This window comes from Polypterus senegalus, chromosome 2 (genome assembly GCF_016835505.1).
Source record: "Polypterus senegalus isolate Bchr_013 chromosome 2, ASM1683550v1, whole genome shotgun sequence".
NCBI lineage: Eukaryota > Metazoa > Chordata > Cladistia > Polypteriformes > Polypteridae > Polypterus > Polypterus senegalus.
The window spans coordinates 188,367,891-188,388,359 of NC_053155.1; the positions used below are offsets into that span (position 1 = coordinate 188,367,891).

Consider the following 20,469-nt stretch of genomic DNA (forward strand, 5'->3'; position numbering starts at 1 on the left):
AACTAGACATTTCATTTTACTCTCCTCTATCCTCTGTTGCTTGCATCTCACTACTAACTTTTAGGCCTTTATATTGTCATTATATATTTATTCCAGTCATTGAAATTCATTCTGTTATACAGTATGTAGGGCTGCAACAACTAATTGTCATTATTAATAATAATCGATTATTAAAGACATTGGCAATGATCATTAGTTTAAGTTAGATCAGGTTGCGTCATTAGGCTGAGTATGTTGTGCTGTGCAATTGCGCTATTACTTCATTCATTTGAAAAATGGCAAACGGTATGCAAATGCCAGAAAAGAGACAGCAACCTAAGACTTCTAGAGTTTACTTTACCCTGAATGCAGAAAAAAAAGGTTGTGAGTTGCAAAATGTGTACGTCTGACGTCCTATGGCACAAGAGCACAAAGATGATGCGTAAACATTTTAACAGAAAACATACTGTTACGGGCTCTGTGGAGGAGTATGCCTCGCTGTCATCACTGTAAGTTGAAGGTTACTTCAGTGTTATGTGATACAGATCTATGAACACAATGTTTGCTAGACTAGGCATAATGACATGACTTCTAGTTTGAAATGAGGAATAATTTGAATCATAGTTCAGCCCCCAACAATGCAAATAAAACACTAGCAAATGCAACAGAGTTTTATGATAGGCAAATAAAAAACGTGCCCTTAGCCTCTAGATAGTAAACATTCAGATTTTTACTTGCCATATTTTTTTTGAACATGACCACTCTGCTAAATTAAAATGCTGAACTATACGCTTGCATTCACGTGCGTCTTTATAAAACATTGTGAAGAAACTTGTCCAAGAAGAATTTTGTTTTCTTTTCAGTCTCATATGCAAAGGAAATTGCAATCTCACCGAGAGGGCAGTGGTGAATCCCACAGCACATGAACCATGATTGAAATACTTATCGTTCATTCCAAGTCAAAAGGCAGATCCAGACGCTGGCTGTCGGTCTTTAAATGGCTTTTATACAGTCTGTAGGAAGACAAGATAATGTGCACGTGCTGCTGCAGCAAGCCTAGAGTAGCCAGTAAAGAGACTTTGTGGCAGGAACAAGTTTTAAAATGTGAAAATTTACAGCACACATCCGACAGCAAATGACATGTTGGCTGCAAGCAAATGTGCCAAAGAATCTGCAGTGCTAAAAGGTTTCCAAACCCAACAAAACAAATGATGATGCAAAACTATATGACCTGTCAGTTAAAATAAACTCATATAAGCATATTACAAAGCAAAGGAAGAACTGAGTTTCACATAAATTTAGTTTAGTGTGATTCTGAATACATAAGCCAATTTGTGAGTTTAATCAATTTATAGAAAACAGTTGTGCTTTTAAGGAAATATTGTGTATATTTTCATTGCACATTCAGAGCCAGAAGTACTCTTAAGTGTTTTATTTCTATTTATTGCTATTTATTTTCAATATATTATTATGCAAAAGTTGTATAAAAACCTATATTGTGTTTAAAATATCTACAGGTAGTTCATTTTAAAATAAATACCTGTCTGAAAATGTATTCAAATCTGTTTATTTGGTGAAAAGTTCCATTTCATGCACTTTGTGCTTAATTTCAAATTAATTTTTTTACAATTCAACTAATTGGTTAATTGGCAAAATAATCGCCAGATTAATCGATTGTGAAAATAATTGTTAGTTGCATCCCAGTTATATGCATGTTGTATGGTTTAATTCATTACTGATTGTAAAAGCCATTTGTTAGTTAGTTAGGTAAGGTTAAATTAATAGAACTATTTTCCTAGTTATGTTAAACTGTTTGCCTATGTATAAGGGCAAAGTTAATGGAAGGTTCTACTATATCCTCTACAAGCTAAGTTGTAAATGGAATATTATAATTATTTCATGTCATTCTGCCTAGACACTTGTTCAGTCTATGATCTGCCTTGCCTTTTAAATTTTCACTAAACTTTTTTAAAGCAAACTTTATTGGAATGTGGAAATTATTTTGCTTTGCATTTGACTCGTGCTGAATCCTACCATGCTAACTCAGTAGCTGTAAATCCAGTATGTCTAAGTCTGTTAATCATTGAAGAAACCTATACAAAAATTACTTGAATTGAATCCTTTAGGCAACTAAAGGTAAAACATTACTAGGGGTTTAAGAGCATATAACAGTATATACAAAATTTAGAGACGCACAGCAATTACTGATATACCCTGCCCTTTATACCCATTTTATATTGATTACATCTTTCTTTTGGTTGTAGCACTTGAAAGTGCTGTATAGCAGCACTATTATTAGAAAAAAGAGTAGACTTGCAATAGGGACTCTATAACCATCTAATTTCAGGAACTGTTACTTATTATTTTCTATTTTAATTTTTTTTTGTGGCTTTTTCAAGTGTCATTTCTCCAAAAGTGGTTCTTACAGTTTCGTAACACTTAACACTTTAAAGATTATTCACTTGCTACTCTATTATTTGTAAGCAAAAGAAAAAGGGAATAGCTGAAACTAATGAAAAGCTGTTGTCTTGTTATATTATACTCAATATATTTTAACAGTTTAACTCGGAAGAAAAATGTTCATGTTGCATTGGGCTAAATGGGTAAGACAGTGTCAATAACAAAATAAAACTACAAGATCTTTTTCAAAACACTGTGCTGTGATTTGAAACATTTGTAGTATAGTTTGCAACTTTTTGAAATAGTTTGTTTAGAAGAAAAATTCTGTCCCATACACAACAAAGAGACCCAGGATGCGAGACTGGATTTAAATCCTAAAATGGTTACTGTCTGTATTGAGTTTCATGGCCTTTAGCATGCCACTGTGGAATATTTCTTTATATACTGTGTAACTCTGTATGTGCATGTACGAGGTGTGTCTATTAAATAACAAGACTGATTAAATAACTCACCTTTATTTATATGAATTATAAATTTAATGCTTGTCCTCTTCAATATACTCCCCATTTGCACTAATATATTCCTGCAGTCTTGTTTTCCTCTGGACGAAGACATGGAGCAAATCAATTTCTGTCAGCTGTTTTAACACATCCGCCGTTTTCTTCTTTACAGCATCAACTGACTCAAAACTTGTCCCTTTAAGCACTGATTTAACTTTTGGGAAAAGATAAAAGCTGCACGTTGCTAAATCAGGTGAATATGGAGGATGTTCAAGTGTAGTAATGTGCTTGTCTGTCAAAAACTGCTTTACAGAAAGTGCTGTGTGAGCAGGCGCATTGTCCTGGTGAACTTTTAAATTTAGCATTTTTTTCAGTACATTACAGAAAACACAACGAAACGAAATAGCGACTCACAATCAACTGAACGTCATAGAGTGTTGCTGTTTGTCATGCAGGTTCAGACATGTTCAATTTCACCACATATGCAGTTATAACCGGTTCTGACTGCTTTGTTTACTAGGTGGAATCACAGTGTCATTATTTAATAGACACACCTAATATATTATACTTCACCTCTGTGTTACACTTATGGATAGCATGGTGATGCAGAAGTTATTACTTTTGACTCATAGCTTTAAGGCTATGAATTAAACTTCCAAGCTAACCCGTGGATATGAGAAGTTCACACATTCCCTCTGTATGGTCCATTTATCCCTGTGAATTATTTATCATCCTTTCTCCTCAAGTCTAGTGCTGATGACCTAAGGCAGTTGTGGGAATGTGAGTCAGGGTGAATTGCAGTACACTTTGCATGACTGGCTGGGAAAACAGAAATCAGTGGATACAAGTTTCAGTGGAAATAACAGGCTGAAGCAGGTTCAGAATTAAGTGCCTCTTGGGATGTGTAGCAGACAGCTTTCTAAAACGTTTATTTTTTTCATATTCCATCAATACTCAATTACTAACTATACTTTTTAATTTCATACTTTACCATTTCTATTTCTTTTATATGTTAGTCCTTAACACTAGAATCCCAGAAGACTACGAAAAGAGTTGTAATCCCAGGCCACCTTAAATTCCTTCGCACCTCTCCATCAGCGTCTTTGTTTTGCAAATGTGTCAGTCAGCACAAAGAGCCTGCAATAACAATCATTCCCCCCGCCATCTCCCCCCACACAGCTGAAGTTCTCTCAGCTCAAATCTGGGTGTGAGGTGCCAGGAATCGTATAGAGTAAATAATAGATGTTTATTTTCGAATACATGCATTTCATGCATGTTCCGTGTGTTTCCTTAAGAGGCATTAGCTCTCCAGAAATGTGTTATTTTGAAATTGCGGCACATTAAGTAACTAAACAATATAGTAATATGACAGAAAAGGCAATATCCCTCCTATCGTGATTACGGCAGTATAAGAATCACATGAGAAAATTATACTTAGCTTACATTTACTGACGGTTGACGCGGTTACAGACGGGAAGCATATGACAGACTTTTATCCAGGTGGGAGTCTGGATCTATGCAGTCTGCCATTTTTTCGTCACCACGCTGAGAGGGTTTTCGGACGCAGGTCCAACACAGCTTCGAAGCATTTGGCTGTTGTCCAAGCCTTTAATACTGTCTGCTTCACTTGCTGGTCTTGAAACAAGAGCAGGAAGGGACTGAACTCCTCCTCCACAAAATACAGAAATAGCATAATGCCTACATGACGGTTCTCATTCTCCCAACAAGGAAAGAAGATTTTGTACTGACAGAGGAGAGAAATACTGTTCTGTGTTTAAGCTGACTATATAATCCTCCAGTTCTCTTTGGCTATCTAGTCTATGCTTGGCTAGCAATTCTAAATGCTGAGCCCCTGTGTGCCAAACTTAGCAAGCACATGTGAATGAAACTCATAACAGCTTGCACAGAGACAGTTACAATGACTCTTAACAGTGTTGTCCAGATATAGTGACATAAATATTAAAGAAAAATGTATTATAACACCGTGTCTACAACAATTTGGGTAAATGTAGAATGACAGGAAATAAGAGGCAAGAACTGTTGAACACATAACTAAAACAGAAAAATTTTCCTTGTTATAGTAAAAATTAATAAAATGTTTACATGAAATATATAATGTGTGAAGGCTGAAGTTCAGATATCAAATACTTTCACAAAATAAGGGTGCCTTTATTCAAGTATATAAGCAAAGAAAAATAAATTATTCAATTTACATGTTGCTGTTAATATGTAAAAACCGAAACCCATTTTATCAATTTCATGGGTGGGTTAGAGGTAAGAGTGGCTGCCTCTAAATCAAGAGACTGCGGGTTCGATCTTGGGTCTTTCCTGCATTTTCTATTTAGAGTAGTAAGCTGCTATTATTATATTATTATTACTATTATATAATAAAAACAAACATTTGATTTTAGTCTGTAACACCTGTTGCAAACTTTTGCTACTTGTAAAAGTGTTTTTCGTTTTTTTCAGTTTTATTCAGTCATGTTCATGTGGTACAACAAGCTTGCCTCTTCCTTTCCGAGCTGATAGCATTTTTCTTCATTCTATTCACAAGAGCAGCGATGATAACAGATGGTGCTGTGGCTGATGCCCGCTCAGAACTATTTGTTTATACCGGCAATCAAACATACAACACCCTTTGACCGCTATCAGACTATCATGCGGCATTTGCACTTTGACAACAAGGACACCCATTGCAGAATGTGTGAAAAATGACAGATTTGCATGTGCATGTGCAATGCTACTCCTTATTTAGAAAAAGATCCCAGTCATCCCACAGGAAAAAGACTTTCTGAGACTGTGGTCATAAAGCCATTTCTAGACAATGGCAGAACCATAACAAGAGACAACTTCTTCATGTCACCTTTGCTGGCTAATAAACTGTTGCACTGCAACACAACTCTGCTTGACACCATAAAGAGGAACGGGAACTTAAACCTGAATCTAAACTCACTTCATTACGTGAGCAATGCTCCACGCTAGTGTTTAAAACTGGCAGTGCCATGCTGACAGTGTATGCTCCCCAGAAGATGTCTGTCTGCATTCCCTGTACCATGCACCATAATATGGAGATTGGGCAAGATCGGAAAAAAAACATGTTCAAATGACATAGTGTTTTCATGCATGGATGTGTGTGTGCATGCATGAGAGAGGCAGAGACCAATTTGATATCATTCAAGTGGTTACTGGAATATAAAATAAACACTTTCACAAAGGTATAACAAAACAATTGTGCTTTTATTCAAGAATAAAGCTAAATAAAAAAAAAATCAAGTAACAACAACACACCAGGAAGACATGATTCACCAGCATCTATGTGTCTGCTTATATCCTTTCAGCGATATTTTTTATAAGTAGCAAAACTTTACAGTGGCTGTTACAGACTCAGAGCAAATGTATGTTTTTATTACATAATAGTAATAACAACAGAAGCTCACCACTCAAAACGGAAAATGCAGGGAACACTCGGGATCAAACATGCTACCTCTTGATTAAGAAGCAGCCATTCTTATCTCTACACCAGCCATGCAACTGGTATTTAAGCTTCATTTTTTATATATGGGCAGCAACATGTAAATTGAATAATTCCTCTTTCTTTGATTATATTTTTGAATAAAAGTACACTTATTTTTATTATACCTTTTGTGAAAGTGTTTATTTTATATTTGGATTTCAGTCTTCACACATTATACATTTCACGTCAACATTTTATTAATTTTAAGTATAACATGGAAAAAAATTTTGTTTTAGTTATGTGTTCAACATTTCTTGCCTCATATTTCTTGTCATGCTTCATTTACCAACATTGTTTTAGACACGGAAAACACATGAAATGTATGTATTTCAAATAACGATATATTATTTACCCTATACAACTCCAGGCACCTCACACTCAGATAAAGAGACTTGAGTTGGGAGAACTTAAGCTGCATTGGTGGGGGGGATGGGATAGCAAGCTGCTTGTGCTGATCGACACATTTGCAAAACAAAGACGCTGATGGAGAGGTACAAAGGAATTTAATGTGGCACAGGATTACTCTTTTTTTGTAGGCTTCAGGGATTCTAGTGTTAATTGCCTTCAATAATTTTCTTGAATTTTTACTCCTCTGTTGTCATACATGCGAGTAGGAGTCAATTAAAGGGCCTGAATAATGGCAATTCCATATCTGACTAGGGGGAGGCGGGGAAAGACTGTCTTTCTCGATCCCTTGCAGACCATTCTCAGGAAATCTCACAGGGTTCTAGTGCCTTTGATGATATCACTTCCGTTTTCTGGCACCTTTGATGACGACACTTCCAGTCCTGCCTCTGATGATGTCACTTCCGCTTCCGGCCCCGATGACATCACTTCCTACACTGGCCTTTAAAGCCACCATTTTGACTATGTAGTAGTCAGTAGTATGTTTTGGACTCAGTTGTGTGAATAACTCAATATCTTAAAAAATACCTTTTTGCCACCAAGGAATATTATACGGGTGGCTGCCCCAAACCGTTATATTGTCTTATTGTCGTTCTTGTGACACTGTCTTTGAAAAGAATTGTTGGTAAAGTAGGAATGACAAAGTTTTTTTTTTTTTTTAGTGCATAACCTACATTTTAAAGATATGTCCTCCAGATAACTGACATATTTAACTTGCCAAGCAGGAGTGTATACATGGCAATGTTTGTGTGTTTCCCGGAAAGTGTTAGTTTCCTGCATTCTTTTAATTATCAAAGACATTTCAGAAGGCTGATAGTTTTGCAGAACGATGGACATACTAATGAACCTCTGACACTTTTATCATGTTCTAGACATTGTATTTATGTGAAGGGGTGGAATGGTGACTCTGTGGTTAATACTTCTGTCTCATGGTACTAGTAGCCTGAAATTCATTTCCAGCCTGATCGCTGTCTTTTCAGAATTTACATGCTTGCCCCGTGTTCAGTGGGTTCTCGATGGCATAAATGTTTGAACAATTATCAGCTCAAAATTGGATTCTACAATGATGTTTTGAGCCTGAGTTTGTCATGCCAAGGGCTTGCTAAGACCCTACATTGGAGTAAATCGGCTCAGAAAAAGACTGGTTGATTGTAAGGAAAAAAATAAATTAACCATTTACTACCAAACCGATGAAATAAAGTACTATATTTTAACTTAATATATACTCTTACTGTGGAATTATTTAGGTTGATCACTTTTAATAATATAGTTATATAGAGGGCAATAACTTGGATACAAAGACAACATAAAGTAAGTTATAAACGACCTAATGAAAATTCTTGTTGCAGAGTTTTGAGCCTATTGTGAATTACTAACTAGTCTAGAGGACTAAAAGTGTGTACTGCTCTAAACGTATTGGTAAGGACCTTACAAGGAGATATTAAGTTGGTCCCATTTTTTTAAAATAAGAATAACACTTTTGTGGACAGGGCCTTTATCTACTTAAGGACTAAATGTAAATTAGATATCATTCAGTTTTACATAACATTCTCACAACAGAAGAAATGTGGCATAGAAATGCCTAGTTGCACACAATGAACATTGACTACATACGAATTAAAATATCATTTAAGTGACTTTAAAAAGCACTTATTTATTTTATATAATAGCTAGTGGAAGAAATTTAAACAGAAATTTTGAGCATTATACATCTGCAAGTTAGGCAACAGGTCGCATCCTCTGCATCTTTGGTCTAAGAGGGCTCTCAGTACTATAAGTGGCAATGTTTAACTGCATTCTCGTAAGTGTGTTTAGGAGCTTAAACACAGTTTATCCACCTTTTTTTAAGGAGATATATGGATTTTTAAGTGGAATAGAGTTCAAAATAAATGTATACACATAAACACCTACAAAAATATCTCCCTATATTTTTTTACTTGTGAATAATAGCAAAATAAAACATGGTAGTAGATATCAACGCTTAAGTATTATATATATCATAACTAAATCAATAAATAAATATCATAAAATTATTTTAATAGGAAAAAAAGCTTGCAAAAGACCAAAAAGAGATTTACTACATATTCAAGTAAAAATGTTTCTATTTATACAAATAGTGTAACCAAACAGGTATTTAATTTTTCCCAGCAGTAAGAAGGATTGTGCACTTTTGACAACATCTTTTCTGTGCACATTACATCTGTTAGTACTGCTCTTGAAACTGCATTGGAGGTAGCCTTCTACATTCAAACACTATGGAACCTGGGATCTTTCTTATATCCACAGTTTTTATTTCTTCTGCCTCATGACTCCAGCATACTGGGTTCCAATCGCGAGCAAGGTCCCGGCCTGTGTGGAGAATGCAGTTTTTCTATGTGTGTCTGTGTGTTTTTCTTCTACGTTTTAAAGATAGTATGAAGTCAATTGGCAATTCTAAATTAACCCCATTAGGATTTGTGGGTGAGTGGTCCTCTGATGGACTGACAGCCTATACTGGTTCCAGCCCAATACCTGGTGCTTCTGAGGTGCTCCATTCCTCCTTGATTCTAAATTAGGTTAATAGGATTCTGAGAGTGCTATTTGTCATTCTTAAACATTTATTATTGTTTCTTGATGTTTTTGTGCATATGTTTACAGACTTTGCCATATATGAATCAGGTATTTTTATTTACAACCTGATGTTAAAAATCTATGGCGTTTACATGGGAAAAAACTGGAAATAATACATATTTTCTAAAGGACTGCCCCATTCTTTGTTAATCATCCGATGTTTATTATGCAAAGTAATGATGTAATTGTTCTAGAAAAATCATTATTTTTAATTGACAAAATGTTGTATACATGAATGAGTTTTACCATGCCTCTTGGTACCCCAATTATTTAGATTTGTATACAACGTATAATTCACATAGGGATGCCTGGGACAGTTTTAGCAAAAAAAATTGGGGTTGATAAGAGCAGTAGTAGTATTGTCATATGTACATAGTACAATTAAATTCTTATATTCATGTCTGACCAACATGAACCACTTCACCTCTCTCAAACATCATGATACATAAGAATGTATATTTTTTTTAAAAATTGTGTTTTTTACTTTATGTATTTTTTGTGTGTTAGTAGTTGTTACGATTACAACTGAACAGTTTAGGAAAATATTCAGTAATTATTCCCAGTATCAATCAACAAACTAAAGATATCTATTTTCCTACCTCCAGATTTTCACAAATGAATCTTTTTCCAAGTGACTCTGAGTCTCTTTTATTAAATCAAGGAAGACCAGATTGGGCAAATGTTTTTATGCTTTGATCAACACAGCACTCCACATTTCAAACCCTAAAGAAATGTGAGTGAGGCTCCAATATAATTCCTCATTGAAATTAGCTGGGGTGCAGACAGCCATTTTACCCCAAGTCAAGAGATAGCACTAGATGACACCAGAGCATCATCCCTTCGACTCTACTGTGAAATTCAGGCTAGCCCAGAAATTGTTCTTTAAAGTACAAACTAAGGCTGAGAGTGCAAGGAACACAAAAATAAAATGTAAAATGGCCTTGTCCCATAAGGCCAGCAGCTTAGATGTATGAAATGAGCAGCATACCAGACTGCTTATATGAGTTGATATGAATAAATGGGCAACATGTAAACCTTGGGAAGGTTACAAGTATGTTTCAAATCTTACTTTATAGCGAGGCATGGTTTGGGGTTTTTAGGTTTTTTTTTATGGTTGGTGTTCATGGGACTCTCCGTGTGATCACTGTCTTTTGTGTGTTTCTGCTGTATTTCTATTTAAGTATTATTTTTTGCTTTTTTGTAGATTTTTGTTCTTCATCAGGATGATTCACAAGATTCAATTTTGGCTGCTTTGAAGTCCCTTTTAATGTTTTAATGCATTTATTTGAGCATATATTTTAAGACTTTAGAGAAAATAAAATGCAAGTAATACTTTTTTTTAACATACTAAATATAATGACATTATTACATTAGCATTTTATTATATAACATATATTTAACATAACATAGTATATATATATAACAAAATGTATATAGTGTTTCAACAGTTCGGGAATAAATATAAACTAGATGATCACTTACATATTTAGGCTTAGAACAGACAGAGTGTAAGTCCCTGGTTGGCTTGAGTCTCTTACAATGAATGTGCCTTCTTTTCCCTACAAACAGGAACATCATCACTTATTAGTCAATGTCACACCATTACTTCAATGACAGTATGATGACGAGTATTAAGTCGATTGAAAGTCCCAAGGTCAGTGATTAACTAATGTTCAGTTAAAGCGAAATAACTCCCTGCTGTGACAAGGTTTCTTAGACATTTGGTGAAATGGGCAGTAAGAGGGAGAGACCTGTGGGTGACATCAAAAGCAGTCCAGCAACAAGATAGAAATTAAGACAACTGTAATCATTATTCCCAACTAGCCCACAAGGTAACACTTTTCTAGTGGAAGTACATCTGGATGCCATTTTACATAAAACAACATAAAGCTCCTAAACTCAGTTATTGCAATTTAAAATTGAGAGACCTATTGCTGGAGCATCTGTCACAAGGTAGGACCCATCACTAGATGAAAGGCGAGTCCATAATGAGGTCAAAATTACAAATTATAGTGAGATTTACAATAAACATCTTTACAATGTGAGAAGAAACTGGGGAGTTCAGAAATGAAAAGCAACAAAGACACATGGCAATCTTGCAAATGTCACAAAGGATAACTATACCAGGATTCAAGATGAGATGCAGCATAACTAACCAAATTAATTTATTACATTAAAGCATACATTCAGGTATTTTCAAATCAAAGTTATTTCTTCAAAATCTTGACATACATTAATTTGATCTAAAATGGAGATTTTTTATTAATTAAAAAAAAAATACCTAGCCTGTTCTTTTACTTTAAAATAGAAGTGAAAGGGCCAGGGTGAAAACATGAAAACAAAAGTGTTATAACCTACCAGATACATCTATTTTTAATATAATGGCTCAGCTGTCATCATGCCCTGACATCTGAAGAAATCCACATCCTATGCAAGGGCCAGCAGCACATGCATACTCAGGTCATGTTTTATTATACTACAAATCAAATATGTATATTTGGGCTAGGAATCAATTAAAAAATAATTAATCACATAAATGTGTGTAATTCATTGTGATTAATTGCATCTAATATTAAAACATCCATCCATCCATCCATTAACCAACCCGCTATATCCCAACTACAGGGTCACGGGGGTCTGCTGGAGCCAATCCCAGCCAACACAGGGTGCAAGGCAGGAAACAAACCCCAGACAGGGAGCCAGCCCACTGCAGGGCGCGCACACACCCACACACCAAGCACACACTAGGGTCAATTTAAAATCGCCAATGCACCTAACCTGAATGTCTTTGGACTGTGGGAGGAAACGCAGACACGGGGAGAACATGCAAACTCCACGCAGCGAACCCGGGTCTCATAACTGCAAGGCAGCAGCGCTACCACTGTGCCACCATGCCAACCCACATTAAAACATGTAATTATAAAATTAATGCATAAATCAGTAAGCAAATACACACTGAATAACAAAATTAATGTAGAATCAACACAAAGGAATTAAAAAATAATGGCATAGTCTAAACTAAAAGAATGATCTTAAACCTGAACTTTTAACAAAATACTACTTGAGCATGTACAACCTAAATGTGAATGACCTCCTAAAAGTCAAGCTAAAAAGAAGGTAATAAGAAAATGAGGCAAATGTATTATTTAAATGGGCATACATTAAAACTTGTGTTAAAACTCTTCAAATATTATCCTCAATTGTTCATCACCATCAATAATAGAAAAATTTACTCTAAACAAGTACTGTGTCTGCGAACGTCAATCTCCGAGTTGCCATTTTGCCGTCCAAACCCCCGTCCTGCCCCTTTGAACAATTTGACATCTAAGAAACTTAATACGTTTCTGGTTGGATATTCATGGTGTACCTTGGAATTTTTTAGGTTACAAAATTGTGCCACCTCAGAAAATTGGTTGGAAAGCACTGCTTTACCTACACCTTTGTTCCTGGCTTGCTAAAAAAGATCTCCATAGCTGCTATCTCACTTAAAAACTAACACTGTGATTACTTGGAAAGTTATGTTGACTTCTCTGCATAAATTAGCAAAGATAGCAAAATTGAAAAATAGGTAGGGATAATCACTACACTTCTGTTTCATTCAATTTTGTCATTAATATTAGGGCCGGCAGACGGGCAAGTGCAAATACAATCAAATCAAATCAAAATCTTTATTATCATTGTAGCAATGAGACATTGTGCAACGAAATTTTAGGGGCAATTTTCCAGTGCAAAAAAAAAAAAAAAAGTAAAAAACACAATTACTCAAGTTAAAACTAAAATAAAAAGGGAATAAAATAAGTATCAAACTAGTCCATAACAGCAGAACAATGTTTTGCACTTACACATACATCATATTGCACCATCCCTTATCCAATGTTAACTTAAGAGTTGTATTGTAAACATGAGAGTGTATTGTATTGTAAACATGAAGGTGCCCTAGGCCACATTGACCACTTAGCAGCATTCAGCATGGTGATGGCTGAAGGATAAAAACTGTTTCTCAGTCTGTTTGTCTTAGTCTTTATGGATCTGAAACGTCTGCCTGGAGGCGTGGGGGTTACGATAACAATGCATGTCCTGGGTGTGATGGGTCCTGAAGAATTTTCTTGACGTTCCTGAGGCAACAGGAATTATGTAGTTCTTCTACTGAGGGGAGAGGACAGCCGACTATTCGCTGGGCGACCTTAATGACCCTGTGAAGCTCTTTTTTCTGTGGTACTGTGCAGCTGGAGAACCACGCACAGAGACAGTAGACCAGGATGCTCTCTACTGTGCTGCGGTAAAATGACACCAGCAGTTTCTCAGGGATGTTGTTCTTCCTGAGCACCCTCAGGAAGTAGTCTCTTTTGGGCCTTCTTCACTGCCTCAGCAGTGTGTGTTCCCCAGATCAAGTCCTCCCTAATGGTGACTCCCAAGAAGTGGAAGTCTGAGACCCTCTCCACATAGTCCCCGTTGATGATGAGTAGCTGGATGTTGTCTGCCTTCTTCCTGAAGTCCACGATGAGCTCCTTGGTCCGGCCGCTCCACCTCATCCCTGTAATAATAAATAATTCTTTGCATTTATATAGCACTTTTCTCACTACTCAAAGCACTCAGCAATTGCAGGTTAAGGGCCTTGCTCAAGGGCCCAACAGAGCAGAGTTCCTATTGGTATTTTATGGGATTCGAACCGGCAACCTTCTGATTGCCAATGCAGATCCTTAGCCACAGAGCCACCACTCATCACCCCCAAAGATGAACCCTATTACCGTGGTATCGTCAGCGAACTTAACAATGGTGTTACTGTAGTAGGCAGGAATGCAATCATGGGTGTAGAAGGGGCTCAGCACACAGCCCTGTGGGGAGCCAGTGCTGAGGCTGATGGGTGTGGAGAAGTAGGGGCCCATTCTAACCCTCTGAGTGCAATCACTCAGGAAGTCCTTGATCCAAAGGCAAGTGGAGTGTGGAAGTCCTATGTCTGACAGTTTGGTCTAAGTCTGTGGGGTAAGATGGTATTAAAGGCAGAGCTGAAGTCTATGAAGAGCAGACGTACGTAGCTCCTCTGCTGCTCCAAATGGGACAGAACAGCATGGAGAACAGCAGCCACAGCATCCTCCATTGACCTGCTTGGTCTGTAGGCAAGCTGGTGCGGATCAATCATGGGAGGAATGAATGACATGATGTGGTTCCTGATGAGCTTCTCAAACCACTTCATAACCACAGGGGTCAGTGCAACTGGCTTGTAGTCATTAAGACTGGTGACGGTCTGTTTCTTGGCCAGAGGCACTATGACAGAGGATTTCAGGCAGGATGGCACAGTGGACTGAGACAGGGACTGGTTGAATATCCTGGTGAAGACCCCAGCCAGTTGGTCTGCACGGTCTTTCAGCACACATCCTGAGATGCTGTCAGGTCCAGCTGCCTTTCGTGGGTTGACAGCCCGCAGCGTGTGTCTCACCTCGTGCTCCCCTACTGTGAAGATGGGGCTGTTGTTGGTATCTGGATGGGATCTGGCTATCTCTCGTGGATCCACTTCAAACTGGGCAAAGTAATGGTTCAGTTCCTCGGCCAGCGATAAATCACCCCCCACAGTTCCGGGACTGGTCCTGCAGTTGGTCATATGCTGGACACCCATCCACACTTGCCTGCCATTGTTGCTATCCAGGTGTTCCTAGACCTTTAATAGTCTGACTTGGCCTCTCGGATGCCCCTCTTTAGACTGGCACGGGCTGTGCTGTAGAGGGCCTTGTACCAGAACTAAAAGTAGTGCTCCTCTTTTTCAGCAGCCTCCAGACTTCCTTGGTAATCCAGGGTTTCTGGTTGGGGTAGACCCGGACACGTTTATCCACTGTGACAGTGCAGTTCTTAATATAACACAGCACGCTGTCACAAAACACTTCAAGGTCTGGGTGTTCAAAGATGTCCCAGTTGGTCCTACTGAAACAGTCCTGCAGCTGCTGAGAAGCTTTAACTGTCCTTGTGCTGTTGGGGGCAGTTTTCCTGAGTGGGATGTATGCCGGAATTAAAAACAGTGACATGTGGTCAGAGTGGCCCAGGTGAGGTAGCAGTGTAGCCCTGTTTAATGTTTGTGTAGCCTTTATCCAATGTGTTAGCTCCTCTGGTGGCTTACTTGACATGCTGATGGAATTTAGGGAGCACAACTTTTAAATCTACATGGTTAAAGTCTCCAGCAATGATATACACACCATCAGGATGCTTAGTCAGCTGACTGCTAATACTGTGGTGTAAAAGTTCTATAACCGATTAGCATCCGATGCTATGTAAGCAGCAGTAATCAAGACCACAGTAAACTCTCTAGGAAGATATATGGGTCTGCATCTAAAAGTCACATACTCCAGGTTCGGGGAGCAGTCACTGTATTTGTAAACCAGTTATTATTTACATACACACACAGCCTCCCTCCTCCACTCTTACTGGAGTCACTGGTCTTGTCATGGCGCTGTGCAGTGTAGCCTGTTAGCTGGATAGCAGAGTCTGGGATCAATGAGTGAAGCCAGGATTCCGTGATCAACAGAACGCAACTGTTCTTTACGATGTTATTTGTTGCCACCTATAGCCTCAGTTCATCGATTTTGTTAATGAGAGATCTGGCATTGGTGAGAAAAACACTCGGGAGCAGTGGTTTAACAGGCTGCCTGTGTAACCTCGCTAATGTACCAGCCCTGCAGCCTCGCTTTTGTTTTCTCTCTCTGTGCTGCCTCCGTCGCCTGCCCGTGGGGATGATAATCCAGGGAGAGCCGGGACATCTCGTTATATCTGCCGGAATGTCGTGGGAGCGGAGAAACTCTGAAGAAACGATCCCCTCACTGCACACTCTGATCTTGAGAAGTTCCTGTCGGCTGTAGATGTTGTTGGCTCGATGACATGCAGGTAAAACAAGTAGTAATACAAGTACACACATACACACTAAACACTGAAACGAAGAGCACCGAGCCACTGCGTCCGTTCGTGACACCATAGCACAACTTCAAGGTAAATACAGAGGTATTAGAAATCTAATTTTGGCTTAGGGCCACTCAAAGATAACTTTTTTAACAGTTATGGGATATGATATTGACTCAATAAAAAAATCTTTGAAACTTTTCTCTAGCATTGCACCAGGACTGCCGGAAACCCAATTCCCTACCCCTTTTCCTTCTGTGGCTCTGCACCTATGTCAGTATGTATAAATCAAGAAAATGAACTTCAATGCTACATATTGATATGTGGGGTATCGTTGTGAACCGCATAATATGAAATGTTAAACTTTCCAATTTAAAAATTATTTATTACAATTTTTAAAGGTAGTATATAAATACATACTGGGTCTGCATGCAATTCCTTAGGTACACACTTAACTTTTTCATATTATTATTTCAAACTGTTAAAAATATATATTTATATATATTACATGAAAATGCCACCCTGAATGCTGGCCCAGGATGAATATTTTTTAACGCATTAAACAAGCCACAATAATCGCAAAAATTAATGCATTAACTTTCCCAGGCCTAATTATAGGCAATGCTTTGTGCACATAACAATAAACTTACAATAGACTGAGCTGATTACACTGCATTTATTATAAAAGCCTTAGATGTTTGAAAGAACAAATGACACCTATACATTGATACTAACTTCACATTGCTAAAAAACACTCTGTATTACACACTGTGATGTTTGTATGAATGCATGATTAGGGCTGCCAACCGTCCTCATCTTTCTGCACATGTCCTCATTTTTAAAATGGCATTGACTGTCGGAGGAATTTATAAAATTTTTTAAAATGTCCGGAATTTTGGCTCCTAAAATTTAAAAATCTCCATATTCTTATCATTGGTAGAAATTGAAAGCCAATCAGCATTTGCATTTTTACTTTTATTCTGGTAGTAAACAACGCAGATATTGACAAGAATAGTCAATGTGTGTTCAACTTGGCTTTTTCACTTTACCTTCTTGGCGAGTAGACAGGTCATTATAAATGTTGTTCCTTTCAATAATTATTTGTAATCTTAATTCACTGTATCTAAGTTAATTTATTCAAAATCAAAATTACAATTTCACATTTTCTATGTGAGATTTTAGAGATTTGTAGGCATAGGGGATTTTTAGGATCGGAAAAGTTAAAAATGCAGGGACATGCTCAAATGTAAGAACCGCTTTAACCCAATTTCCGTTGGTCCTAGAGTGAAAGGGGACTTATCTGAGGAACCCTGATGTCACTTCCCCCCATCACTTCGCTTCTTCCTCCTAAGCATCCATAAAGACCATCTGACTGGAGAAGTAGTCGTTATTCATGACCTGGAGTTCATAGTGTACAGATGTCCACAAAAGAGCTGCCATACTGTGGATCAGAGCGATTCCAAATAACATTGCTTATTTTTTTTTTCCAAGCTTGTCTTTCTTTCCCCTGGACATTAAACAGGGTCACTTCAGAACCCTAACTTTTTTTTTCTTTGTTTCTGAGTTGTATTTACAATATATAAAAAGCAGTGAAGCATAAAGCAAAGTTACTTACTTGGACAAAAGTCATATAGTAAAATACTGTCAAAAGTCACTACAAAAATAGATTATATTCATACCCCCTGCTTTAAAATCGTCTCTGCTTTAGCACGTGTCAGGTTACCTGCATACCATCTAGAAGAAGGAAATCACAATTATTTAAATGATTAGAATACATTGGCTTAATTCTTCGTTGAAAAGATACTGTATATTACTGGACACAAAGCATTTCTATCATTACTGTTCATTCTGAGAGACACAAAAAGTAGCATTATGCATAAGTGTGTTTGAAATATGAGGGATTCATTCTACAGGAAGCTGTAGTTACTTTAAATACGATTGTATGAAAGGGGGCCCTTTAACACTAGTGCGACTTCTTTTATCTTTCACCCGGACCCATACTTCCAGGTAGGGCAGAATCACCACAAATTAGGGATCATGGATCCTTGCAGCCCACACTGGCAACCCCCATAGAATCTGTGAAATCTGCCTGGAACTAGAGTTCCCCACATACCTTGCAGATGTCTGTACATGTAGTATTTCCAAGGCTTGCTGCCACCTAGCGTAACAGAGGATTATGTAGTTCTGATAGGCTGTCTCCACTGTCCAAGCATCACAGTGGCCTCCACATGTGTGCCATCTGTCAAAGGATCCACTCAATCCACGTGTACACTTTTAGGAGTTACTTTGACACCATAAGGGTTAATTTAACAGTTGCTGCACTTAATTAAGCAAGCTGTTATTTCTCAGTTTACAGCATTTGTGCGTCAATACAGAAATTGCAAAACCGAGTTTTATACATTTTTACTTGAATGCAGCAAGCATTTATGTATGTTACATGAGGTTAATTATGTGTCTCATTTTTAAGATTTTCAATACCAATATCATTACTTTCTGTGTTTCGGTTATTTAGGTCATTATTTACTAATGACCATGCTAGTTGGTCTAACACTAATTAAGCTGCAGCCTTTCAAATTTCATTGTTTGCTATTGTGTCTGCTTGTTTTGCTTGTAATTATTTTTATTAGGATACAATTAAGGGAATATAAATTAAATGACAAAAGTCATGGCAAAAATACATGTTTCTAAAAAAAATTGTAAAAATTCACATAATTCTAATTTTCTTGCAATTATAATATGTTCTATCCAAGGAGATGGCTTTCCCTTAACTGTTCCATTTGAGAGGAAGAAATACATTCTGCCTTTTCCTTTCTAGTTTCCAGGGTTAACGACGATAATTTTAGCTAATAAAATTCACACACATCTTTGACAATCTACAATTGCAAATATGCCTTTTTTAGAATAATATGATAAAAAAAGAATAGGTTGGATGTACAATAAATGATAATGATACCTTTTAAAATAACTATTGTTTTGTTTGTTTATTTATTATTATTATTACCTATTTTCTTTTCTTGTAACTATCTCTTTGACATTTTAAAATGCACTATGAGCTACATTCTTTGTATGAAAATATAGAATAGAAATAAATGTTGTTGCTGTTACTATGTATGCATGACAATAAACTTGACTTCTGGATATCATATGGCCAGGCAACTTTTAATTTGTCAGATTGGAAGATAAGCAAATCTCACCCACCTTCTGTATAAGATAGTCCACTGTTTGTCACAGTGCCTTTATAAAAGAATTACAGTCATTTGAAACTAGAATTTTTGCATCTGGGTATATGAAGACATAACCTGTATATATACACATCTATAGACTTTTATTTAGACATGATATGTCTGTTTTTTTCAGCACCTTTTATACTGAGCAAACTTTAAAGGCTGTCTGAGCCACACTTACTCATAGTCTTCAACCTTTTCTGAGCAAATGGAGAAGGAATTAACTGGAATAGCATGTTCACATCTGTTACAAACAAAAATGCAGCATTTAGAAAAAAACACCATTATTTGTTAATAAAGCTCTAGAATAAACATTCAAACAGAAGTAACATACTATAAACAATTCAATAACAACAACAATAAATTCACATACTGCTCATATTTTACAAATAATGTAAGCAACAAAATATATTGTCACTTTCTTTTTTAGGTTCGATTAATTTTTTAGGATTTACACAATGTGTAAATAACTAAAATACAGATCAGTATGACATAGTTAAAGTTGAGCGTGGTAGTGCTAAACTGGCAGGAGGATAGTACAAGATGGCTGCTCAATAGGATGTTAATTCTAAGTGCTGGAAATAAAACCTGGTTTTGACACAAATATTATGTAGTTATTGCACAAATCTTTATATTAACCCTCAGTAGATTTACATAGTATATTACTGGATTAAAGAGGTAAAATAATTATTTTGTTAAGAAAATAAGTCTGAAATGGAATGACACCTATGTAAAGGAAGGACAAGCAACCAAAAAAATATATTGGAGACAATATATTGGGACAAGTCATCAGTGTTTCATGTACAGTACAAACAAAAATATAACTTAAAGTCAAGAACATATGAATATACAAGGTGAAGATTTAATTGTTGTACATAGTGATTAAGTTGCATCAATTCACAACTATTTGAGAGTACACGAGTCTGCCACTAGTGGTCATTGGAGATTCTGGATT

At 36.8% G+C, this 20,469-nt stretch overlaps 1 protein-coding gene across 3 annotated transcripts in view; it reads right to left on the minus strand.

Moving 5' to 3' along the window:
• The window catches only part of LOC120523606 (cytoplasmic tyrosine-protein kinase BMX-like), a 167,563-nt gene that overhangs the window by 54,769 nt on the left and 92,325 nt on the right, over positions 1-20,469 (minus strand). For all 3 annotated transcript variants that reach the window (XM_039745051.1, XM_039745050.1, XM_039745052.1), the window contains exons 8-10: positions 19,696-19,758; positions 17,970-18,024; positions 10,891-10,967 (exon numbers count right to left, since the gene is read on the minus strand). In XM_039745051.1, coding sequence (XP_039600985.1) covers positions 10,891-10,967; positions 17,970-18,024; positions 19,696-19,758 — 195 coding nt within the window. The remainder of the gene's footprint in view (positions 1-10,890; positions 10,968-17,969; positions 18,025-19,695; positions 19,759-20,469) is intronic.